The 26,151-nt window shown below is 45.3% G+C and overlaps 1 protein-coding gene across 1 annotated transcript; it reads left to right on the forward strand.

Moving 5' to 3' along the window:
- Window positions 1-2,593: 2,593 nt before the first annotated feature.
- Window positions 2,594-25,803, forward strand: ECHDC3 (enoyl-CoA hydratase domain containing 3). The gene is made up of 5 exons (XM_066233602.1): window positions 2,594-2,897; window positions 6,144-6,265; window positions 9,217-9,314; window positions 14,654-14,854; window positions 22,082-25,803. The coding sequence occupies exons 1-5, from the start codon at window positions 2,731-2,733 to the stop codon at window positions 22,391-22,393; spliced, it is 900 nt and encodes a 299-aa protein (XP_066089699.1). The 5' UTR covers window positions 2,594-2,730; the 3' UTR covers window positions 22,394-25,803.
- The last annotated feature ends 348 nt before the right edge of the window (window positions 25,804-26,151 follow it).

Consider the following 26,151-nt stretch of genomic DNA (forward strand, 5'->3'; position numbering starts at 1 on the left):
CCATGAGACAGTACCATTAGTACTTTGTACTAACCTTAGCACAAAGGTGAGAAATGTCCCCTGGTGGTCCACTCTGAACCATGATGGTAATCATTTTGACCAGATTTTTTGATCCAGGAGCACGCTCTGCCTCTCCTGCAGCACTAGACATGAGTAAGAGAACAGATATGAATCCCAGGGCAGACACTCAGGTGTTGCAGAAATTTTAGCTTCATTTTATTTATGACCTTAACTTCTATTTTAAACCCTCATTCTGCCTAGTGACAGAAACTTAATCTAAGCCAATTTGGAGTTCTATCCCCTGATCCCTGGGTAATAAGTCTGAGTTAGTTTATAACAGCAAACTCTGTGGTTGGGAGGTTGTGCTAGTCACTAGGTAGTCATCACTCAGAAAGGTTCCAGTTCTCTTCTCTCAAATATATGGGAGGGTTGTATTTCCCCATACACCTGAACTGTAGCCAAACTATTTCCTTTGGCAAATGAAATGTGAGAGCAAGTGGCGTTTCCAGAAGGAAGCTTTAAGTGTCAGTTCAGGCTTCTTGCCGTTCCTTTTTTTTTTTTTTTTTTTTATTCCTCTGCCATACAGCCAACTTTCCAGACAGAGGATGCTCCATCAGGACCCTAGGTGAGGACAGCATTGATCAGCACAGAGCTTTCAGCTGATCTGCAGTATACCTATAGTGTGAGTGTGAAATGAGGCTTTGCTGTTGGGCCACTTAGACTTGTCTTTGTTACCTCACCATATTCTAGCCTACCTACAAGTGATGGCATCCATCCAAGATGTCCTCATTCCCACCTTGTCTTGAACTTGTCAATTCACACTGGCTGGGTCATCCTCCATTCCATACCCCAAAGCCTCCTCAGGTTCAGAGACCTCTCTCAGCTGCTTCTGAGCCCCTGTCAGAAGGCAGGGACCAAAGAAAACCAGTTAGAAGGTGACGGAAGACTATTGAACTTTGGGTGATGGGAATGCAGCATAATCAAATGTCAAAATAACCTGGAGATGTTTTCTCTGAACATATGTAACCTGATTTATCAATGTCACTTCATTAAAATTAATAATAATAATAATAAAAAAAGGCAGGGACCAATCTGTTGTCACAGCATCACATTGGGCCATACGAAATTCTGAAAGGCGTTCAGGCTTATCTGCCCAGGCATTCTGTGCCACCTGGAATTTCATGACTCCCCTGCGGTTCTAACAAGGAAAATGAGCAAGCCTGCCTCTGTCCTAACTGGGGATCCCACCATTTCCACTTCTCCAGGAGGCTTTGGCACACTCCTTTCCCAAATCCTACACCAGTTGCCCTCCTCTGGCTTTTCCTACAAGCCCTGCTTGCCCTATTCTTCCCCCCAAACCTGGGGGACCTTAATCTGGTTTCAGGCAGAAAGCCTTGTTCTACTTATCAGTGCCCCTACCCCCAAATCTATTATGGTCTGTTTGGTGTTTTTCAAACCCTCATCTGCTGGGATTTTACAACTCAGAAACCAGACCCTTTCTTCCCTGGGGACAATGAATGAGAATACACCAGCTGCCTGAATGGAGCAAGGACCAAGGAAATGAAGTGGTGGTGGTGATCTCAATTGATATTTCAAAACATCCTTCTGAACATAAGTGTTCTGTCCAATTTTGAAGCTGAGAATTAAAGAAAGCCTCACAGGAACCCAATGTGTGACTATTTTAAGCCACTGTACAATCCCAACGGCCTCATTTTAGTATGCTTTTATGCAATTGTTATTCTTGCAAAACTTCTCAGTGTGAAAGGTGTGGAGTCTCCCCTAAAGACTATAAGATCTTTGAGGGCCAGACTGTATCTTCTGAGTGTCCTGCAACTCTCCAGTCTTTGAGAATTCAACTGTATTGTAAGTAGTTAACTAGCAAATGACGAGAACATTCTCATCATACTTAAGCTTTTAATTGCAGAATATGCCTCGTCTCTTGGCATGTACTCTTAGATCCTGAAAAGGGCCTTCGCATTCCCTACCATACATTTGAAAAACCCAAGAGATAGATGCAGATGTCAGGGCTTCTCAAGGGGGACATGAAGCGTTCAAAAGTCAATGCCTGAATAGGATACCTCACGTCCTGAGCTGTGATCATCTGCCCGGCCTGCGTGGTTTTCTGTGGGTGAGTGAAGTAACAAAGTGGTATCCATAAATCACACCATTCACCATCTGATGACATTCGTTTTCTAATCTAATCTAGGCAAACCACCACATTCTTGGTGTTGGTGCAGAAACCAATCCACTTCCCGCCTCTTTCAGACGCTATCTGTTGTTGCTAAAGCAAATAACCCGAGGAGAGAAACTGCAGGTGTCGAATCCGGGTCCTTTACCCTCGGCCTCACCCCTCAGGGCCCCAGGAGGCGGTGCGCCAGTGGTCGGGCCAGGAGGAGTCGGGTCCCGGCCAGCGCTGGGAGCCCGAGCGGAACGCGTGGGGGGCGGGGCGCCTGGGGCGGGACTCAGGGTCCGGGTGCGGAAGGCGCGGGGGTGGGCGGGACCGGGGCGGGACCGCAGAGGACCCGGGGCTGGGTTGGTGGGCGCGAGGGGAGGGGGGGGGCGGGGCGGCGAGGGCGGGATCGGCCCCGGGCAGTCCTGTCAAGTGCTGGGCTTGGGAGTTCTGAGCCGGTTCTGCCGCGGCCAAAGAGCTGCGCAGGGTTCCCGCCAGCGCCCTTCGGAGCGCCCGCGGCCCTCGTGGCGTCCGGCCTTCGGGGCGCGTCTCTGGCCGCCATGGCGGCCGCGGGCTTGCGGGCCTTCGGCGCCAAAGTGCCCGACTGGCTCCGGCGCGGTCCGTGGGCTCCGCTTGCCTCCGGCTTCTGCAGCCGGGCACCTGGCGGGGTCCGGCGGCCAGAGCCGGGCCCGCAACTCACCACCGTACGACAGCGGGACGGCATCAGGTCAGCGGTGGGGTCGCGGCCGCCCTGGCCCTCCGGGAGCGCCCCGCAGGTTGCGGGGCTGTTCCCGGGTGGGGTGGACGGCGGAGACACGGGGAGACAGATGGGCAGACGAGGCCAGGCACCGCCCCACGCGGGGTCCAGCGAGGACTCTGGGCCCCGGGTTATCCGGGACTGCGGAATCCGCCCCGCAGGGTGGTCCAGCGGGAGGGAATCGTGGGCACGGTGCGTATAGAGGTCCCATTCCCGGGCACAGTAGCGTTTGGGACCGCAAGACGCCGCAGGATTTCAAGTGGGACTGCCTCGGCCGGCCCCATACTTTCCCTAAAGTTTAGGGCCTAAATCCTTAGTGTGGCCGAGCTAAGTTCTCACTGGACTCTCAGGCTCAGTGTGGGCAGCTCTGCCGGTGGCCCATGGCTGCTGCGGCCTTTGAGAAAGCCCTTCACTTGAGGGTTCTGGGCCTCACGAGCTTGATCTGGCTCCAAGGCCAGGTTAGGCTTAGCAGAGCTGCTGCTTGGCGCTCACCCGGCAGTGCTGGGTCAATAAATAGTATGAAGGACACACGTACGAAGCTCTGCCCTTCAGTCAAAAACACTTAAAACCATACCTGTGCACCCAGTGGAAACTGGACGATTAAGTAAAGGTTGGTGGACCCCAATCCCATCCAGACCTCGTGCTGTTTATCTGGCCAGTCCAGGGCCCAACGGAGGCTCATGTTAGGATATCTAAGTATTTAAAAGTTACAAATCAAACTAACTGCTAAATATGTTTTCTTCTTCTTCCCTGAGGAGTAGGCCTTCATAAAAACCTTGAAGGCCCTGTTTGCATTTACCATCCTCAGGTTCCCAGGACTCCCCCAAAAGTGGAGAGCCAGCTGCTGACCTGCACATAGGTCTGCAGACATCCCATCCACATTTCTATATTCTCTGTCCTCTCACCCACTATATACAACTCTTGGGGGCCTGCAGGTGCTCACTGCTCAGCCAGGAAACTCCAGGGTCTTGGATAACTGCAGCAGGGTTTGAAAGGGAAAGGTGATTCTGGGTGAGAAGATCTCATTATCCTATTTGTCTCCTGCTTGCCTGGACAGGCACAGCTGGAACAGAACCCAGAGCAGGTGCCCCAAAGTGCAGGGCCCAGGCAGGAGCCCGTCCTGCTTGTTTTCAAGGGCAGCTCTGCTTCTGCAAATCTGGTTCCATCTGGTCAGAAGCCTGACTTGTGGCATGGCTGCCAAATGACAAAAGTAGGCCTGGTTGAGTTCTCCAGAGTTAAATCTACTGCTCACAAAAACTAGGGGATATTTCAAAATGAATATGAAGTTATAAAAATACCCCCTAATTTTCGTGAGCAGTATATACGAATCAGAAAGGGAAGCTAGATGATTAGAATACCCTATCATAAATGCTGGGAATTGTGTAGTAGGAAGGAAGCCCCCAAATCCAGCATGAATGCAGTACTATGTTAGTCACTGAGTAGGTGAGCTTGAACAACTCAGTCAAGCTTTGCGTGTTCCCTTTCAATGCTGTCCTTAGCAATGCCACTGTCATGCAGTGAGGGCCAGCTATGACTTGGGTACTGCTCTAGGCACCAGAGGGAGCTCTGAAGATGGCTGGCATTTAGGGAATAGAAAAAGGCTAGGAACCCCTGGAAGAAGTAGAGAAGGGCCAAAAAGCCAGGGGAGGAGGAATGTATTTCCAGAAGGAGAGCCTGATCCAAATGGCCACTGGGTTTGGTTCAGACAACTAGGACCTGCTAGGTGAGAATAGTTTTAGTGGACTGGCAGGGACAGAAGCCTGGTTACACTGGGCTGAAAAGTAAACTCAGCAACTTAGGGCACTCTGACAGGATGTGTGAAGCGTGAGCCAAAGGACTAATGGGACACATGAACAGACTGCCATGCAGCATGGGCATTTGGGGGCTGGCATCTTTTTACAGTTTTGCCTGAGGCCTTAGAATTTAACTTAAGCATATGTCATGGATAGGATGGCAGCTTTTTAATTCTGCTACAGCAAGCACACTTAATATTTTACTGGAAGATTTATCAGCAGTTCTCTCACCACCATCTCCGGCCCTTCCCCAAATACAGGCTTCAAAGCATATCAGCTGCAGGTCATTTTTGTAGTTAGGAGACAGCACGAATATAAGAAACAATGATGACTATCACAGCCACCTAAACAAACTATAGAAATGATCCCTGAAAGTATAGTCTTACAGCCACCTAAAGATGGAAGCAAAGCTGAAATGGTAATCCAGAGGAAGTGGTATTGCACTGAAATTCAGTCATCAAAGTGGCTTTCCAGAAAAAGTGGCACAGGAGGCTATGGAGAATCTAAGCTGACACATAGCAGTAGGAGTCTCAGATTCAAAAAAGAAGGAAGAACACAGAAAACGTGGATGGAGACTGATGGGCAACCGATATAAAATATATCTGTAACAATAATCTGGTGTTTGGCTCGCAGCTTGTTCTTGATAACAGCAAAAATAAGACATTTCTGTATATAGGTGGTAAATAACAATACAGGTTATTTTAATCAGCATATTTAAAATAGTGAGCAGGCCTTTGAATGCCAGCTTCTAGTGAGATGACATGTCCAAAAGAGCCCTTTTGCTTATGGTTCTGTCATTTTGTTCTTCACATATCATCCCATCATTCTCTGACAGCATGACTTAGTGTGCAGAATTACAGGATATCAGTATAAAAGTTGGAAAAATACTGTCGTATGTGTATGGGCAGCTGCATCATGGCTGTGCTCTTGTGTGGGGTGGATAGGAGGAGATTGGGAAAGATTTTCATTCTTGGCCCTTTTCCTGACCTAATTTTTTTCTGAAGAACAATGGGAAGAAGTAAGTTAGGGTGGCACTGTGTCAGATTCCTCTGGCTTCCACTGCTATCAGAAACTAAACTGTGCAGCCGCTCAGCATGGGCAGCAATGAATTTGGAATGACTCTGACCTGCCCTTTTAAGCCCTTTTAATGGAGGTGGCGGTAATGTTTCTGATGGCAAACCTGAAAAAAAAAGAGAGAAACAAATCAAGGAAAGAGGGAGAAACCCAGCCTGCATTTCAGAAGTCTCCTCATTTTGACTTAGCCATAACTCCAGAGTTGACAGGTCATCACAGTTGCCTCTAAGCAGCAGCAGCTCTCTTTTCTGGTATTTAAATAATAGCTCCCAAATTAGAAAGGAATTGCTGGGGTCCTCACTTGTTTTGACTGGTGCATGACCCAGTAATTATAAAATGTTCTTCGCAGGAACATTGTCTTGAGCAATCCAAAGAAAAGGAACGCACTGTCACTGGAAATGCTGAAATCTCTCCAAAGTGACATTCTTCATGAAGCTGAAAGCAAAGACTTGAAAGTCATTATCATTTCAGGTACTTATCTGATATCCATGCTCAGGGTTTTGCAGTACCCAAACAACTTTTCTCAAAATTCTTTGGTTAACTGAGGCATTCCTTCACTTAACAGAATTGTTTGGAAGCTTCTTTACAAGAACATTAATTATGAAAATACTCTTGTGTAGGGGGGCTTGATCCGAACACTATATTTTTTCATTAACATTATTTATTTATTACTAACACTTTTAACTAAAAATTGTAGTGAAGATTATTGTGCAGTGAAAAATGTGTCTTTTCTTTTTTGTCAGATACGAAACATTCCCTGACTTGGCCGCACTGGCTTCCCATCCAAATCAAAGAATTCATTTCCTCATGGACCTCATAAGATATATATTTAATCACTGATCCTTTGCGTAGCCTACCTAGTAGGCTGAGACCAGGCTGCTGAGGCATTTGATTGATCCCATCTTTCCTTCCTTTTTTTCTTAAGTGAGAAGAAAGGAGGCATAGAGACTGACTCCCACATACCCCCAACCGGGATCCACCAGGCAAGCCTCCTACCAGGCAATGCTCTGCCCATCTGGGGTATTGCTCCGTTGCTGGAAACTGAGCTATTTTAGCTCCTGAGGCCAAGGCCATGGAGCCATTCTCAGCACCTGGGGCCAACTTGCTCCAACTGAGCCATGGCTGAGAGAGAGAGAGAGAGAGAGAGAGAGAGAGAGGAGAAGAGAGAGGGGGAGGGGTGAAAATAGTCACTTCTCCTGTGTACCCTGACAAGGATTCTAACCCAGGATGTCAATACACTAGGCCGATGCTCTACCACTGAGCCAACTGGCCAGGGCCACATCTTTCTTTTTCTACCACACTTTCAAACAGTATCTGTAGTCTTCTTCAGTGGTGTCAGAAAGAGTGCCTTAGTTTGCTCATTTCTTTCCTTACTCTTTTCCAGTGAAAATTTTTACTGAATTATCTAGTGATGATGCTGGTAGTATAAATAATATCAGTGTCAGCATTTTAAAACATCCACAGGAGGCCCTGGCCAGTTGGCTCAGTGGTAGAGCATTGGCCCAGCATGTGGAAGTCTGGGCTTAAATTCCCAGCCAGAGCACACAGGCAAAGCGATCATCTGCTTCTCCACCCCTCCCCCCTCACTTTTCTCTCTCTCTCTCTCTTCTCCTCTCCTCAAGGCACTAAAAAAATGGCTCCAGTTGCAATGGAGCAAGAGCCCCAGAATGGCAGAGCATCGCCCCCTACTGGGTTTGCCCATAGGAGTCTGTCTCTGCCTCCCCTCCTCTCACAAAAAAAAAAATTCACAGAAAAAAAATGGATGATGCTCTGTGATACACTTTTTTTTTTTGGTAGAAATTAAGAATCAGTATTTTTAGGGCAGATACTCAGAATGTTACCTTTTTATCTGTGGTTGAATATAAATTTTCAACTGTTTTGTGTGGTAAACAGAAAAGAAATAGGACAGATATTGTTCAGTGGCCATTAGGGGTGTTACCCAAATCTTCTAAACAACACAATTTCCTCACTTGTTTAAAGACAGTAATATTGCCTGACCTGTGGTGGTGCAGTGGATAAAGCATCGACCTGGAAATGCTGAGGTCGCTGGTTCGAAACCCTGGGCTTGCCTGGTCAAGGCACATATGGGAGTTGATGCTTCTAGCTCCTCCCCCCTTCTCTCTCTCTCTCTCCTCTCTCTCTCTGTCTCTCTCTCTCTGTCTCTCCCTCTCCTCTCTAAAATAAATAAATAATAAAAAAAAAATAAAAAAAAAAAAAAGACAATAATATTGCCTATCAAAAGAGCCACAACAGGCCCTGGCCGGTTGGCTCAGCGGTAGAGCGTCGGCCTGGCGTGCAGGGGACCCGGGTTCGATTCCTGGCCAGGGCACATAGGGGCACATAGCGCCCATTTGCTTCTCCACCCCTCACTCCTCCTTCCTCTCTGTCTCTCTCTTCCCCTCCCACAGCCAAGTCTCCATTGGAGCGAAGATGGCCCAGGCGCTGGGGATGGCTCCTTGGCCTCTGCCCCAGGCGCTAGAGTGGCTCTGGTGGCGGCAGAGCGACGCCCCGGAGGGGCAGAGCGTCGCCCCTGGTGGGCGTATCGGGTGGATCCCGGTCGGGCACATGCAGGAGTCTGTCTGACTGTCTCTCCCTGTTCCCAGCTTCAGAAAAATACAAAAAAAAAAAAAAAGCCACAACAAAAGGAAAATATGAGAAAGTGTTATCAGTGAATTACAGTTTGTTGTTAATGACAACAATAACAAAATCACATCCTCAGATCCCAGGTAAAAATTAAAAGGGTTCTGGCCTGACCTGTGGTGGCACAGTGGATAAAGTGTTGACCTCAAAACGCCGAGGTCACCAGTTCGAAGCCCTGAGCTTGCCTGGTCAAGGCGCATATATGAGTTAATGCTTCCTGCTACTCCCCCTTTTCTCTCTCTCTCCTCTCTCTAAAAGAACTGAATACTATTTTTAAAAAAAATCTTAAAAAAAATAAATTTAAAAAATATAAAGGGGTTCTCTTCACACTCTGACCTTTCTGATTGCAGACCCTATGGGTGGCCATTGTCTGTAGACTAAATGATAGGGATGCTGCCCAAGGCACGGTGGAGTCTGATGGACCGATGGGAGTCCATACTTTCAGGCCAGATCAAATCCAAAAACAAAACAGACAGAGGGACAACTCTGAAAGAAGTCCATTCGCTTTGGTTACTGAGCCCTCTTTTTTGCATAATCACATGTATTCACTGGTTTCCACCACAAACCTTTTAAAGCACAGATGCCTCACCTTGAATTGTCATCACAAAATACTGGCTACTTTTCAATTTAACTGGAATTATTCTTATCAAATTAGGCCATTGACTTGTGTCTATGGCATCAATACAATTGTTCAGTAAAGTTATTCAGTAGACAAGTAAATGACTTTCCAGCTCTGCTGTTTATACCATGTATTTTCTTTTCTCAACTGGAAACATTTGCAGCCGAGGGGCCTGTATTTTCTTCGGGGCATGATTTAAAGGAACTGACAGATGAACAAGGTCCAGAATATCACACTGAAGTATTTCAAACCTGTTCTGAGGTAAGCCAGGAGGATGGTTGGCACTGCAAACCTGAAGATTATAATTATACATATTAGATATTGAATTAGGCTTCTAGTTTACATGTAAGGTTTTATCTATGAGACCTAACTACTGCAGAACTCTTGAAACCTCTGTGGTAATTGGTGAATCCTTTATTCAAGCAACAATTTGGTTTAGACTTTTAAGAAGTGCCCATAGTGTGCTATTGATATTGTGATATGCCAAAGAAAGTAAAATCTATGCTGATATTGCTAGCTACGATTTCCACCTTTGTAGGTATGTCTTGGTATACATGGTTGTATAAAAGAAGTAAAGTGTAAAAATGTACATTTTTAGAGGGCAAGAACAGAAGATTATAATTAATTTTTTTAAAACTAAAACAACTCTTGTAATGAGAAAGAGAGCATTCATAAATGGAATAACAATAATGACTTTTTAAATTATTTTTAAACCCCTCTTTCAACCGACCTTTAAAATCATTACCTCCATGTAAGAAAATTAACCTCTTAATTTTCACTTCTGTCTCTTTAACCATATTATTTTTTAAATTCATTTTTAATGAGGAGGGAATGAGAGAGAGAGAGTGAGAGAGAGAAGGGGGGAGGAGCAGGAAGCATCAACTCCCATATGTGCCTTGACTGGGCAAGCCCAGGGTTTTGAACTGGCGACATCAGTGTTCCAGGTTGACACTTTATCCTCTGCACCACCACAGGTCAGGCTACTTTTTAAACATATTAACAAGGGAAATTGCCAACATATATAAAGGAGGAAGAACAAAAAGTTTGAGATGGTTTATAAATATATCAAATCAACCCTGAATAATCAAAAATTAAATATAGAATCCAACTCTATGCAAAACACTGGTCATTTCAGGAGTATTTATTGAGCACCTGCTATATGTATGATACTTGCAAGATAGGGAAATAAAAGGAAAAAAAACTTTCCTGCCAATCTTAAAATGGAAATCTAGTTGAGAAACAAGGTATATAAACAGTTTCATAACTTGACCCTGAGATAACTTAGCCTAATTTTTCACCATTCATGGATTTATTCATGCATTCATTTGGTCACTTATGATTCAACAAGTAGATAACAATACATACTGTGTAGACAAGACAGAAGTAAGCGCCCTGGCCGGTTGGCTCAGCGGTAGAGCGTCGGCCTAGCGTGCGGAGGACCTGGGTTCCATTCCCGGCCAGGGCACACAGGAGAAGCGCCCATTTGCTTCTCCACCCCTCCGCCGCGCTTTCCTTTCTGTCTCTCTCTTCCCCTCCCGCAGCCAAGGCTCCATTGGAGCAAGGATGGCCCGGGCGCTGGGGATGGCTCCTTGGCCTCTGCCCCAGGTGCTAGAGTGGCTCTGGTCGCAATATGGCGACCCCTAGGATGGGCAGAGCATCGCCCCCTGGTGGGCAGAGCGTCCCCCCATGGTGGGCGTGCCGGGTGGATCCCGGTCGGGCGCATGTCGGAGTCTGTCTGACTGTCTCTCCCTGTTTCCAGCTTCAGAAAAATAAAAAAAAAAAAAAAAAAAAAAAAGACAGCAATAGGGTCGGAGAATGGAAGGAGATTAAGATATCTTCTGACCATCGTTTGTTTTCCTTGCTTTTCCAGAAACACTTCTGGAGATCAGGTTATAGTTTTCTGATTTCATGGAGGGACAAATGGAAAAAGTGATTGACTTGAGGCCAGAGCTAAGACTTAGGTCATTTGTTTCACATTAGTGATTATGTAACATTCGGCTCCTGTGTTTGCCAAGGCTTGGTAAAAATTATTTTTCTATTAATACCCAATATGTTTGAACAAAGTAGAAAATCATTAAAGAGAAGCAGTAGAGCCCTTCCATCCTCCTGAAAGGATCTTTTATCATTCTGCTGGGCGATCTTCATGAACTGGGATCTAAATGGGTTACCAAAGGGCCACAGGGAGCCAGGACCTCTACAGAAGGTAAATACCAGGTTTCATGGGAGCTTCCAACTCCTGGATGCCTCCAGATCACCTAAAAATACCCAGTTCCTAAACAAGACCTCGCCCAGATGCAATCAAACAGGACTGAAGTGGATGGATTTCTTTAACATTTTTTCCTAGGAAAATCACGTTGTCTGAATAAATATGGGCACTATAAACTTGTGTAAGATTTCAATTTTCAAATGTAATCAACAGGCAGATTGGAACAGAATGAGCTATGTATTTCATGTTGGGGTCATGCATGAGAAAATTTGATTTCAGGAAGGAAGATAGAAATATCTGAATTTGCTCAGTACCTAAAAATCTGTAACAGATTTGTTATAGACCACAAGTATGGCATGATTGTTAAATATTAAAAAATCAGGACTAGGGCAAATTGAGAATGAGAAGTAGTACATGGTTATGGAAGAGTAATAGTAGCCTCTGTGAGCTGATGTGGCTGCTCTCACCAGACACCCGTCCTTGTCTGTCTTCTTTTATACTGTGAAGTTTGATGGTGGAAACCACAGTCCAGGAAATTCTTTTTCTCCCCAGATACCATCACAGAAATGACAATGGGACAGGGCTCTGGCTTTTGGACTTAATGTAGAACCCTCAGCAATGCTTTTAAATAAGGCTAGGGCAGAGTTAAGTTTATGTTACATTTTGGAGTAGCCTGGACCCCCCAAAAAGAAATTTTTTTGGGAGGTAAATTAGGAGCAATAATTTTTTACTGTTAAGGGATTGATTATCTAGCTTCTTTGTTCTCTAAACTGCTCTCTAACTTTATTTAAATTTTTTCTAATTATAAAAGTAATAAATGCTTATAGAAAAATTTGGCCCTGGCCAGTGACTCAGTGGATAGAGCATCAGCCTTGGTATATGGACATCCAGGGTTTGGTTCCTAGTTAGGACACACAGAAGAAGCAATCATCTGCTTCTCTCCCCTTTTCCCTCTTATCCCCCTCTTCCACTCCTGCAGCCAGTGGCTTGATTGGTTCAAGCGTGGCCCTGGGCACTGAGGATGGCTCAGTTGGTCTGAGCATGTCAACCTCAGGTGCTAAAAATAGCTTGGTACTTGAGCATTGGCCCCAGATTAGGTTGCTGGGTGGATCCCAGTTGGACCCATGTAGGAGTCTGCCTATCACCCCTCCTCTCACCAAAAAAAAAAAAAAAAAAAAAAGTAAAATTGGCCAAACCTGTGGTGGCACAGTGGATATAGTGTTGACTTGGAATTCTAAGGTCGCTGGTTTGAAACCCTGGGCTTGCTTGGTCAAGGCACATACCAGAAGCACCTACTATATGTTGATGCTTTCTGCTCCTTGTCCCCTTTCTCTCTCCTCTCTCTAAAATCTATAAACAAAATCTTAAAAAAAAAAAAAAATGGAAATAAAGAATAAAAGGAAAATAATAAATTACTGATACCATACCATAATTATATCACCCAGAGAGAACTATAATTTAAAAATATTCGTATTTCTTAGTAATCATTTTTCCACATGTACACATTTGAATATTCATACATAGATATGATTGCATTGTATAACATTGAATGCTTACTATGTTCCAGGTAATATTTTGAATACTTTAGACATTAATTTATGTAATTCTCATGTTCTGTAAAATTGGTATTATTATTATACCCACTTCATAGATGTAAAGGCAGGATTGGGTAGCGAGTGAGTGATAGACTAGGCATCAAACCCCAGCAACCTGGCTCTAGACTGCTACACAGGCCATGCTGATATTTGTCAGGGAAAATTTCATTTTAATGAGACAACACAGCATTCCATGAAATGAATAGTCTCATCAACATAGCTGTTTTCTTATTTTTATATATTTACATTATTTATAGTCTTTATTATTATAGAGTGATAATTTGATGAACATCTTTGTCCAGACAGCTTTGTACCCTTTCACATCGTTTCTTCTTAGTATAATTCCTAGATCAAAGGCATGTTTTTAATGTTGTTGAAATATACTGGATTCCCTATGTATTTTCCAACAGGCAGTATGAAATCCTAGCCTTTTGTAGGTGGCAGACAGGAGACAAACTGTTCAACTCTAATCACAGTCATTCGACTTTTCATAAGTAACAAGTTCATTGGGTAACAGGTGACAAGCAGAGCTAAAACAATTTTTTTTTTGGTTTTGCAGCAAGACTTCTGGAGATCTTGTGCATTCTTCTCCTTGTTACTATAGCTCATTGAGAATAGCTCTGTCATTGACTGCCCCCATTCTCTCTTAGGGTGCATGAACCCCATAATCCATGAACAGTGTAGGATATGGGTACATATAAGTGCATTTTTTTCTATGAAGAGGCTCACTAGCAATCAGATTCTCAAAGGTGGCCGCCTCCAAAAAAGTGTCAAGAGCCACTACTATAGAAGATGATAGCATATCCTTAAATATAATATATAATTGGTTATATTATAATAAAGCTCACAAATCAAATGCTTATAAAGACCAAGGTAACTTCCTTGGGCAAAATCAATGAAGGTCATTTTTCTTTGAGTTTCCATCATAGAAAAGAGGCTATATGAAGCTCTTCTCTGCCTCTGCCCTTCCCGATCCCTACCAGGGTTCAAAGAGCAACCATTTATAAATTGAAGTTACCATAGCAACACACTCTGTCAAGTGTCATGAAGAGATGGAGAAATAAATCAAGTTATTTTGTAAGCTGCAAAAATAAGTTAAAAAGACTGATGAGGAAGAGGCTATCACCTGAGCCAGTTTTTGGCTGCCTTCTCTGAGCCAATGGTGCTGTTATAAGAATTATTTTGATGATAGCAGGGTGTTCCCCACCATTTTAATAGAATTAAGAGTATTCATAGTGGTAATTTGAGAAATAATTATCAGAGAAATTGCCTTCTAGTTCCTTTCCATCTTAATTTTTCAAGGAGGTGCCAAATACCAGTTTCACACTTTTAACACCAGAGTTCCACACAGGCCCAATGAGAATAGAAATGCTCTCTAGGGATAAAACCAGCTTTGTACTCCTATGGGGCTGCTAGGGAAGCCGTCAGAGAGGAGGGCACTGTAACCTGGAGGAGGCCAGGGCTGGGAGTCAGACAGATGCTGATTTAGACCCCACAGCCCATCTGGCAGATCTTGTGGCCTTAGGCCAGTTTCTCCTCCTCTAAGAGTTGCGCCCTGGTTATAACATAGTGTTCCTTTCTCCTAGGGTTCTCAGAAATCAAATGGCACAGTTCTGGTTCATAGTCAATATTCAATGCACGTTAGATCTCTTTGGGCCTTCTTTTGACCTTTTTTCATAGAAGCTGATACACTAATGGATATGAAAAGTGCTCTGGAAATAGTAAAGTCATATGAAGTAAACATTGATGTTGTTCCTCGTTCTTAGATGGATGTGTACGGGGTGTGTTTGCTCCTTCAGGTCATGATGCTGATCCAGAGTCACCCTGTCCCCGTGATCGCCATGGTGAATGGCTTGGCCACTGCTGCTGGGTGTCAGCTGGTTGCCAGTTGTGACATTGCTGTGGCCAGTGATAAATCCTCGTTTTCTGCTCCAGGTGTGAACATTGGGCTCTTCTGCTCCACCCCGGGGGTGGCCTTGGGGAGAGCACTGCCAAGAAAGGTAACTTAACCTCCTACAGCCTTTCTCTAGTGATCACCTTCCAGTGCACGTGAGGGTTAGGTCCAGAATTCACTTATTAAAGTACCGTTGAGTCAGGAAATTGTACAGAAAGCATAGCTGCCTGGATGTGCTGCAGTCCTTCTAACGTCTGTGTCGGGGAGGGAATAAGCAATCCTCGCAGAGCGCTTTGCTTTGTGAATCACCCATTTCCCTTAATACAGATAGTTAGGGTTTTGAATTCTTTTGTTTGTTTTCATAAAGGCACACATTTTTTGTGATCTTATTTGAAATGCAGTTGAGACTCAGTTTATCACACTGAAATGTTGCCCGTGAGATGCAAAAGCATAGTGACATATGCCAATATCAAGAGGCTAGGATACAAGAGTCACTGGCTTATTGTTTTGCTGACTGTCTTGTTCTAGAAAAAATTCAAAATAGCTGCTATCCTGAGTGTGTCAGCTTTACGATGATTATATTTCAGGAGCATGAACAGCCTGTGCCTGGTATGTTGAAGCTGCCCCAGGAGCCATATTGTCAAAGTTGTTTTGTCATTGCTAACCAAAGTGAAATCCGTTTTCTTTTTTTTTTCTTTTCTTTTTTTAATTTATTCATTTTAGAGAGGAGAGGGAGAGACAGAGAGAGAGAGAGAGAGAGAGAGAGAGAGAGAGAGAGGAGAGATAGAGAGAGAGAAGGGGGGGAGGAGCTGGAAGTATGAACTCCCATATGTGCCTTGACCAGGCAAGCCCAGGGTTTGGAACCGGTGACCTCAGCATTTCCAGGTCAACGCTTTAACCACTGCGCTGCCACAGGTCAGGCGAAATTCGTTTTATTTTCTTTTCTTTTTTTTTTTTTTTTTTTGTATTTTTCTGAAGCTGGAAACGGGGAGACAGTCAGACAGACTCCCGCATGCGCCCGACCGACCGGGATCCACCCGGCACGCCCACCAGGGACGATGCTCTGCCCCTCCGGGGCGTCGCTCTGCTGCAACCAGAGCGACTCTAGCGCCTGGGGCAGAGGCCAAGGAGCCATCCCCAGCGCCCGGGCCATCTTTGCTCCAGTGGAGCCTTGGCTACGGGAGGGGAAGAGAGAGACAGAGAGGAAGGAGGGGGGTGGAGAAGCAGATGGGCGCTTCTCCTATGTGCCCTGGCTGGGAATTGAACCCGGGTCCCCCGCACGCCAGGCCGACGCTCTACCGCTGAGCCAACCGGCCAGGGCCCGTTTTCTTTACAAAGCTTTCTCTCTTCCTATATCAGTATAATATTTACTGAACGTCTCTTACATAGGAATCAGTGGTTTCCTTGTTCTAGAAAAAAATATATTCTCATTCTCAATTGGAAATCTCTTTTAAAAAATGGGGGGAGGATCATATACCATAGCAGGTAGAGGACTAAATTGCTTTCTAGAATATCATGTCTATTTTAGCATCTACTACAAAAATAAGCAGTTGTTCATAAGCCTGAGGCACAAAAGAAATGAGACCCAAGGGAAATCAAGCCATAGGACCAAGACATTTAGGGAAATACTCCTTTCTTTCATGGTGCTTCCTCATTAGTTTTTCTAGAGGTATGTTTTTGAGGGGATTCTGAGTACAGATATCTACAAGCACACACACACACGAAAATTGGCTGAACGTGGACTCTGCAACTGCAGAAAGTGACCTGTTAAACACAGAGCTTGCTCAGCCCAAGGGGGTGTTTGGTTATTTTTTTAAAGATTTTATTTATTGATTTTTAGAGAGAGGAGAGAGAAAAAGGGAGGAGGAGCCAAAACCATCAACTTGTAGTAGTAGTTGCTTCTCATATGTGCCTTGACCTGGCAAGCCAGAGGGTTTGAACCAGTGATCTCAGCATTCCAGGCCGATGCTTTATCCATTGTGCTACCACAGTTCAGGCCCAAGGGGGTGTTTTGATCCTATCAGGATACACTTTTACATTGTGTGTGTGTGTGTGTGTGTTCCCTACTTTGTGTGGTACTTTAAATTAAAATGCATTCATTATAAATATATTCTCAGAACTTATTAATAAGCTATCTTATAAGCAAATCAAATCATGAAGCCTTTTGTATAATAAAAGGTCTAGTTAGCCTATCTGTAGCTATTTATCTTTGACATTTTGGAAGGTTTCATATTAAGACATTGAAACCTTTATTTTATTTTATTTTTTTCTTTTTCTTTCTTTTTTTTTTTTTTTTTTGTATTTTTCTGAAGCTGGAAACGGGGAGAGACAGTCAGACAGACTCCCGCATGCGCCCGACCGGGATCCACCCGGCACGCCCACCAGGGGCGATGCTCTGCCCCTCCAGGAGGTCGCTCTGCCGCGACCAGAGCCACTCTAGCACCTGGGGCAGAGGCCAAGGAGCCATCCCCAGCGCCCGGGCCATCTTTGCTCCAATGGAGCCTTGGCTGTGGGAGGGGAAGAGAGAGACAGAGAGGAAGGAGGGGAGGGGGTGGAGAAGCAAATGGGCGCATCTCCTGTGTGCCCTGGCCGGGAATCGAACCCAGGTCCCCCCCGCACGCCAGGCCGACGCTCTACCGCTGAGCCAACCGGCCAGGGCAAGACATTGAAACCTTTAAATCATGATTGTCCTACTCTCAGAATAAGAATCAATTCTCCAAACAAATTTTAAAATCAAGGATCATAATTGAGTCCTAAAAACTTAAACATTATATCATATTTATCAAATTTTAAATTAGTTTTTAAGCAGAAAGAGAGGGAAGATGTGGCAAATTCAGGACTTAAGTTTCCAGGAAGCCCAGTCATCAGAACCACCTTGCATAATTGTCCATCATGAGAGATTAAGGAGCAGGATATTGTAAGACCAGAGTAACTTTTTCCCCCCACAGAAAGTTCTGGCAGTGCCAGGCCCACTCAGAAGACGGGCAGAGAACCTCCATTATTGTACCACTCAGATCCCTGATCTGTACTCCTCCTGGCTCGGTCCCCAGGAGGCCTCTGAGTCACTAGAGTCAGCTGAAACAGTCTTGTTTTGAAGTCTTCGAAGTTTTCTCCTAGTCACCCATCTGAACCAGAGTGGTTCAGAGTTGTAACAGATGTCCTTGCATGTGGGGCTCATAAATGTTGGGCTACTTGGAGGCATGAAACAGAGATATGGCTTCGGGTCAAGACAGATCAGCTGGAATCACAGTAATGAGAATGGGAATTTAGTGGAATGAGAAGCCTGTTGGCACTTCAGACCTTTGCCAGGTTTCTGGACTATGGATCATACCTGGGTCGCCCCCTTTAGGAGGAAAACTGGGACTCACAAAAATCTAAACCTGAACAAGATCCACCTACCTGTTGTCAGTGCGTGATTGCACTCACAGGAACGCATTCATACATCAACTGTGTGTGGGTGCTGGGCACGTGCCCGGTGCACATCCACTGGGAGGCGAGCAGGTGCTTTTGCAAACTGGCCTAGTTAGGAAGCTGGTAGTTTTGCAGGCTAAGGTCACACATGTAGGTCACCACTACCCTCTGCTGGTCATCGTGGGAAACTGCTCAGCTGTGCCACTGGGAGAGAGAATGATGGCATTGGAGCCCTTATGTTCAAACCAGACTGAGGCTGGGCATGAATAATTTTCCATGCTTGTAAAGTGTTTTTCTCCTCTGGTGTGAGTAAAATGATGTATCTTCATTGCACCATATAAACAACAGCTCAGCTGTTCCCTTCCCCTATCAAAGCTACCCTTGTTCAGAAATTTGGAGTAAGTGCCTCAAGCAGTTGGCATCACAGAACACTGAGAAGATCCGGACCCCTCATCCCAGAGGAGTCATTTCTCTGTGGTGGGAACACTTGCTTCCACCTATTTACCCATGGTAACTTGTGTATCTGTAAAATCTTGTCTCAGTTGCCCAATTAAATCAGAGTAGAGCTTCCAAACTGGAAAGAAAGTTACAGGCAGCTAGTGTACAGTTCACCAGAGAGCCTGTAGAAATGCAGGGTCTCAGGCCCGCCCAGCTCAACTGCATCAAAATCTGCATTCCAACAGTGATTTGTGTCGCTGTCAGAGTTGAGACATGTGGCCTCAGAGCCTTTGACAACATGCAGCTCAGCCCCTAACTTACTTCTCGGGTTTCTCAGCCCCCTGATCCGTCAGCTGCGTTCCCCTCTGAGTCCTCCAGCATCCCAGCCCCTGATACTAACACACCGCTGCTACCAACTGGTTCCTGTCATAGGTCTGACGAGGGGATCTGGGAGACCCCTCTGCTTTAAATAATTACCTTCTTTCACAGGCCATAATTTCTAAAACAGAACATTAGAGACTCATACAAATTTAAGCTGGAATAGCAGGTGAATAATAACCACGGCACTTATTAGGTACGTACTGTGTTCCCAGCATTGTTGTATAAGCTATACACGTATTTTCTGTAACCTCACAATTCTGCAGGAATATGGTGGTTTTATACCTGTTTTTCAGAGGAGGAAACAGACTTAGAGGCATTAAATTGTTCCCTAAGGCCTATGGGTAGTAAGTAGCCTCGGGAATCCAGATAAAATTCCCACTACCTTGGAAGTAAACCTAGGCTTCCAGTCCTTTTTGTTGTTTTTAATGCAAATAGCCCAGGAAGAGGAAGTATTAAATAACCAATTTGTTAGGGGAACCCAAAAAGTGCCCTCTAAGATGCAACAAGAGTTGATTAGGAGAAAGGAGGTATTTTCTTTTCTCACCTGGTTTCAGGGGCCCACTACTTAGAAACTTAAAGAGTAAGTAAAGATTGTGCTGTTGCACTATAAAATAAACTTTCCCTTTTTCTTGGGAAAGTTACCCCGTTATCTAATATGCCTGAGTAAAGTTCCCCATAAATCAACATGGTACTAAACAGTATTACCCCACTAGGCAGGTGAGGACATTGGGTCCCAGAGAGGCATAACCTCGGCGAGGTGACTCAGGAAGCTGCAGGTAGGCCAAGAACTCAGTCCAGGCCTCTGCCCTAAGCCTATTCCAGTCCAAACTTTTATCATGAGCAGCTTTAATCCCGTTAAGATCTCCTCAGTCTTCTGGACAGAGGGAGAGGTGCCAGGACAGCAGAAGTCTTATGATTGAGAAACCATTTAATTCGGTGGTTCTCAATAGGGAACCATATTGGCCCCAGGGACATTGGCAATGGCCGGAGCTGTTTTTGATCATCACAAGCCGGGGGTGGGGGATATGACTGGCACCCAGTGTGCAGAGGCCAGGGTGCCACCATGCACAGGACCATCTCTCAGAAAATGTTATCTGGTTCAGAATACACAGTGGCACCGAGATAGAGAAACTATGATCTCAATGCTCTCTCACCTGAAGTGCCCCACTGCATAGGAACTTAAACAGTAAGTGAAGATTGCACTAATGCACTGGATCTTATGTATAGTTTAGGAGGCTCTTCCTATCTCTCACTCCCTAAACCACCCACTTTCATTGGCCCAGAACAATAGTAATTTGTTTAGCTCATAAATCTGCAATTTGGACAGGGCTCAGAACTCTGTTAGGGAAGATTCTCTCTGCTCTACAATGTCTGTGGCCTTAGCTGGGAAGACTGGAAGATGGGGAAGTGATAGCTGGGGGCAGTCAGCAGCATTGTTCACTCCTGCCTCTGGCTGTCGAGGCTGCCTCTCAGTGGAACTTGGCTTAGCACAGTCTCTCAGAGCAAAGCAGCCAGTTCTTGCTGAGCTACTAAGGGAGAGAGCCAGATGGAAGCAGTATCACCTTTGACCCAGCCTCTAAAGCAGCGGTTCTCAACCTGTGGGTCGCGACCCTGGCAGGGGTCGAACAACCAAAACACGGGTTGCCTAAAGCCCTCGGAAATTTAGGGGACCCCTGTGTTTTGGTCGTTCGACCCCCGCCGGGGTTGCGACCCTCAGGTTGAGAACCGCTGCTCTAAAGTATTTCTATAGTGTCACCTCTACTATACTGTGCCTTCATCCATTCATTAAATCACTTATCGATAAATATTTAGTAGGTTGCCTGCTATATGCAAGGCACTCTTCTGGTGCTAGACATAGAAATGAATAGAACAATAACAAAGGATTACATGCCAGCAAAGGAGATAATACAATAGACAAATAAACATGTAAAGCATATAGTTTGTTAAATGATAAAAGTACAAAGGATTAAAATACAACCAGAAAGAGGGATACTGCTGAGGTTGGATTTGCAATTGTAACAGGGTAGTCATGGAGGATCTCACTGATGAGGTGACATGTGAGCAGAGACCTGAGGGAGATGAGGGGACATGCCAGGACAGGGCATTGCAGGCCGAGAGAATGGCAAGTACAGGACTGAGGTAATAGCATGTTCAAGCAAAGATGCCAGCTGGGCTGCAGGAGAGTGAGCAAGGCGACGGGGAGGAGAAGCACTGTTTCTTGTGCACTAGAAACCCCTTTCCTAAATCACAAATTTGAGTTTTGAGAAGCTGGGATTTGCAGAATACAGAACTGAGGCACGATATGTGGCCAGAGATAGAACCGAGGAAACGAGAGCATGTGGAAGGTGCACTCCCCCTTTCTGCAGGCCTGGAAATTCGGGGGGGGGGGAGATCATGGAAAGAGGGTGTCCTCTCCTTGTAAGTTAAAACCACTCTAGGTCCAGCCTGACGTGTGGTGGTGCAGTGGATAGAGCTTGGACCTAGAATGCTGAAATTGCTGGTTCAAAACCCTGCCCAGGCATACCCAGTCAAGGCACATAGGAGAAGCAACTACTACAAGTTGATGCTTCCCGTTTTCCCCCCACCCCCACTCCTGCCTTTCTCTCTCTCTCCTTTCTCTAAAATAAATAAATAACATGCTAGGTCCCTTAATCTGTCCCTGGAAGACATTTCCTTTTACCTGACCCCTGCTCTGGGAGCCAGAGGCTGCTTTTTCAAATTAGACTGAAGGGGTAGCTCCTCTGAACATTCTTTTTCTTCTGGAAAGTAGCCACTGCATTGATTGGTGGGAGGCGATGGGCCTTGCAGCTGCGACATTTGTAGTTTTAACCCTTCAGATGTGGCTGCTGTCCTATGCTTAGCCCCAGAAAGAGGCAGCTCAAATCTCCTGTCTTTGCAGGGCTGGGAACGGAGCAAGAGGACATGGAGAATCCCTTCCTCTCCTTGCTTCTGGAAAGATCTGAGCTGTTCCTGATAGCTGGGCTGCAGCTGTCAGGAAGTCAGATATCGACCATCTCAGCAGAGTGAAGTGTAGGGGCAGGGACTTAGGTGGCAGTGGGTCAGAAGGGAAGTCTTTAATAATCGCCCGTGTTTCCTCTCCCAGGTCGCCTTAGAGATGCTTTTTACTGGGGAACCCATTTCTGCTCAGGAAGCCTTGCTCCATGGACTGCTCAGCAGAGTAGTGCCAGAAGAGCAGCTGGAGCAAGAGACCATGAGAATTGCCAGAAAGATTGCCTCCTTAAGCCGACCTGTAGTGTCTTTGGGCAAAGCCACCTTCTACAAGCAACTGCGCCATGACCTTCAAATAGCCTACCACCTCGCCTCTCAAACCATGGTGGACAATGTGGCCCTGCAGGATGGGCAAGAGGGAATCAAGGCCTTCATTCAGAAGAGAAAACCCATCTGGTCACACTGAGGTGGCCATATTAGAGGGATGGAAGGCAAATGAGCCCTAGTGAGCAGGGCTCAGGACACCACCCTCCCCCTTCTGGTCCCCAACCACCACTACTGCCTCATGACTAACAGAAGACCGACTGCTTCTGACACATTAGTAATGGTTTCACTGCATGGGGTCTGTTTTAAAAGCCATGATTCCATGGGGAAAGGATGAAATGGAGAGTCAAAGGAAATGCTAATTTAAGGGGAGTGAGCACCTAAGCTGGGCCAGCTATACTAGAAAGCTTGGAATTTGATATACTTCTTCATGGGACCTTAAGGGAGAGATCACCCTGACGTGGGAGAAGGTGATGATAAAATGAGGTGTGAAAGAGGATGCCAACCTGCCTCTGTTAATAGACATGTTCCCTAAGGTGTAGGTAGGTCTGGTTGCTCCAGACATGTGAACTATTTCCAGTTTCCATGAGATGTTCTCCACACTGAACACCTTTGTCCTATTGAAAACTAATCATGCCTATGGCTTTGGAATAATCTTATACGACTTTAAAAAAGTAAGTATTTAAAGAGAGTGATAATTTTATCTTCCTAACCAGACTGTAAGCTGTCTGAGTGGGAGAAAAAAAGCACCTAGTTCTTTCTATGTCCATACTATAGACCTGCAGCAGGTGCCTGATATTTCTGTAGTGAATGTCCCTGGCCATCAGAGCTACTGTGAAACTGGGGCCCTGGGCTAAACCTGAGGATGAAAATATTAGGAGAGGTGGGAAGGATGCAGAACACATGTCCCACCCACTAAAAATCACCTGCTCTCAATATGCTTCCCACTCTGCTCTGCTTCTGGTGAGAATCCACAGTAGCATCAGGCAGGTGAGTCCCCCGCTGAGGGCTTGGATTAGGACCTAAACACATTTCTCTCTGGCTTTTGGTTTAATATGGCCCAACAAATGTTCTCAATCTCTTGTCAAGAATTCCCAATTTATCTTACCTAAGAGTAAAATGTGGCCCTAATGTGGTTAGTACTACAGCCAAAGATAAAAACCATGTGGCTCTAACCAGTAGTTCTCACTCAGGCCAAGCACTCCTTGGTATGGATGTGTTTTTATAGGTTTCTACTGAGATTTGCATTTGTTTTTTCTTTGCCAGTTTAGAAAGTTAAAAAAGTGTTTTCTTAGAAAGGAAGAACTTGTTCTCAGACTAGCCCTCCTGAGTAGAAAGCTCCCTGGAGCTACCATCTGCCAGACACTGGCATGTGCTGCAGTCTCCAGTCTCACCACAACCCAGCGGTCCTACAATGGTCTCCATCTCACCTGTGAGTAGTTGAGGCCCACCTGGTCCCAGGTCAACCAGCCAACATTGGGTAGAATGAAGGTTCCAAACTCCATCGGCCTGATAAAGCCATCCATGCTCTTTCTCTTGGCCACGCTGCCTCATGGGGAGGCCAGCCCAGAGCAATGACTTTCCTGCTCCATGGCAGCTCTCCAATCAAAATAATAGACCAGGTACTCCTTGCTACAAAACTTTGCCAGTGTGCAAGGGACATCAGATTTGAATTATTGGAAAACCACTGATGGAGTTTTTACTACATAGCCAATAGAACTGGCTGCTGTTCTAAACTAGGTCATGAAGGACGGAGCTGTCATGGTCTGCTGAAAACAATGCTGTCGGTGGACCTTTAACTGCATTTCCTCTCCAGGTGTCCTGCTGTGGCAGTCACCGTTTGGCGGTTGCCAGATCACACAATGTAGAAGAGACGGTGTTATAAATTCTCTGGGCTTTCGAGAAAGTAACAAAGCCTTTTCACACATTTGGCAAATGAAAAGCAAAAGTTACCTCTTCAGTGTCTGTGAATATAGGATATCCTCAAGCCATGAAGTCCGGGGCCTCTGGGCTGTCTTCCCAGCCTGTGAGCTGATGTGCCCTCAGGGATTAGCTATAAATCTTAATAGTTTTCTGTGCATAAAATAATCCAGAAAGTAAGTCTGCTACCTACCCTCTGATGTCACATAATTAATCCCAAGACTAATATAAATTTGGGGTTAATTTGAATCTGCTTCCTTCCTCTGGGACTTCGAGAGAAAAATTTCTGATTACCACATGTGATGATTGCCTTTGGAAAGTCGACTGTGTTTGTCTTTCCCTGAACCATTTTACTTCTCAGGGAGCTTTGCTGAGCTCAGCCCAGCAGACCTCTCCCAGCAGTGCAAGAGCTAGAAAGTCAGTGAAACAGGTGTTCACTTCTGCTCACCTGGGCAAGACATTGTTCTGAAGGCTGGCTTGAGCCCTGAAGAATATAAACCAATGGAATGACTGATAAACTTTACACCAGAGATCCTAATGATTTAATGAGCCTAAGCTCCTGTCAGAAAGCCTTATGCATTAGCCATTCCTGTCCCTGTCATCCAGGAGGTTCAGAGAGGTTAAGGCCTTTGCCATGGTGAAGCCAGCATATGGGCATGGACCTGTATGGGTCTGAAGCTGTTCTCCTCACTACCACACTATATTCTCCCAGCATACCAAGAAGGTTGCCATTCAGGCCTGGAGAGAAAGACGACCAGTGCGTTCAAAGGCAGCCAGTCAGAAATGGCACAGCTGATGCAACACGGTTTTGCTTACCAAAGAGGGTTCAGGAAAAGCACAAATTTGAACACAAAGAGCTCTGGGTCCCAGGTTAGCTATCAGCTGTCTGTGTCACAGTGTGCAAATGATGTGACTTCTCAGCACTCATTTTCCTGGTCATAAAAATGACACCATTGGACACTTTTTCTCTTAGTTCTGACATGCCCTGTTCTACAATACTGTTTGGAAACTTGAAACAGGAAGCTTTTGTTTATGGAAAATACCCGTTTACAAATGGGGAATATGGGCATGTTATTTTTACATTGAAAACACCTGATCACATTTGAGGAGGAGAAATCCATCACAGACACTCAGAGGTGTTCAGGCCACACCAGCACCTTCTGATGTCATGGCTAGGAAGACCCTACCTCAGGCGGATGTCTATCAGAAATGGCAGTTACCCTTTTTTCTGGGTGCATTACTCAACCAGTGTCTGTGTGAGCCCCGTTTCCTCGCTCCTCCTCTGAAAACCCACCATGTTAAGAGTAGCATTTCCAAAGGGTGGCCAGCCCATGGATGAGCACTGCCGGGAGCCTGTTAGTCTTCCAGGTGACAGGTTTCAGGTTCTTCCTCCACCCTTGATATTCAAGCATTTGGAAGCCCCACCTCCTGCCATAGTAAACATCAGAATATACCCATCTTCCACAGTAAATGTAATTCTAGTTAGGGAAGAGAATTATTTGTTCTTAATATTTTTAGAAATATTTAATTAATTAGCAATGATTATTTCTGGGCAATCATCCAAGAGGCAAGAGTTAAATTCAACATTATTTTGAAGTTGACGTGTTACATTTAATAAAATATTAAATTTCATTCTTGCAAGGGTTTTTCTTTCATATAAATCAGCTCAAACTTATTTTTCAGGTCCCAAACAGGACCGTAAAGAGCTGCAGGCTGTGCAGGCCATGTGCTTGCAGCCTCAGATGGATAGCTTAGCCCACCCCGGCTTTAGGGGAGGTTGCTCTCCCATCAGGAAGTGGAGAGGAGGGGAAGCAAGGACTGAATCAGGTGCTGTGAGGTGTATTTTCCCAGCATGCGGCCTTCAGACCTCCTTACTGATTTTTTATTGATATTTCTTTCAAAGCTCCCTGTTCTGCCCAGGAATGTTTAAGCACAAACCCACAAAATAATTTGCAAGAAAAATTTTTACACATTTAAGAA

The sequence above is a fragment of the Saccopteryx bilineata genome, chromosome 5, assembly GCF_036850765.1.
Source record: "Saccopteryx bilineata isolate mSacBil1 chromosome 5, mSacBil1_pri_phased_curated, whole genome shotgun sequence".
NCBI classification, from domain to species: Eukaryota; Metazoa; Chordata; class Mammalia; order Chiroptera; family Emballonuridae; genus Saccopteryx; species Saccopteryx bilineata.

Excerpts from the sequence above, each read along its gene's own strand:
- ECHDC3 (XM_066233602.1), top strand. The coding sequence starts at position 2,731 with ATGGCGGCCGCGGGCTTGCGGGCCTTCGGCGCCAAAGTGCCCGACTGG. Across the intron at positions 6,266-9,216 it reads GAAAGTCATTATCATTTCAG|CCGAGGGGCCTGTATTTTCT; the intron begins GTACTTATCTGA and ends AAACATTTGCAG. Across the intron at positions 14,855-22,081 it reads GGAGAGCACTGCCAAGAAAG|GTCGCCTTAGAGATGCTTTT; the intron begins GTAACTTAACCT and ends TTCCTCTCCCAG.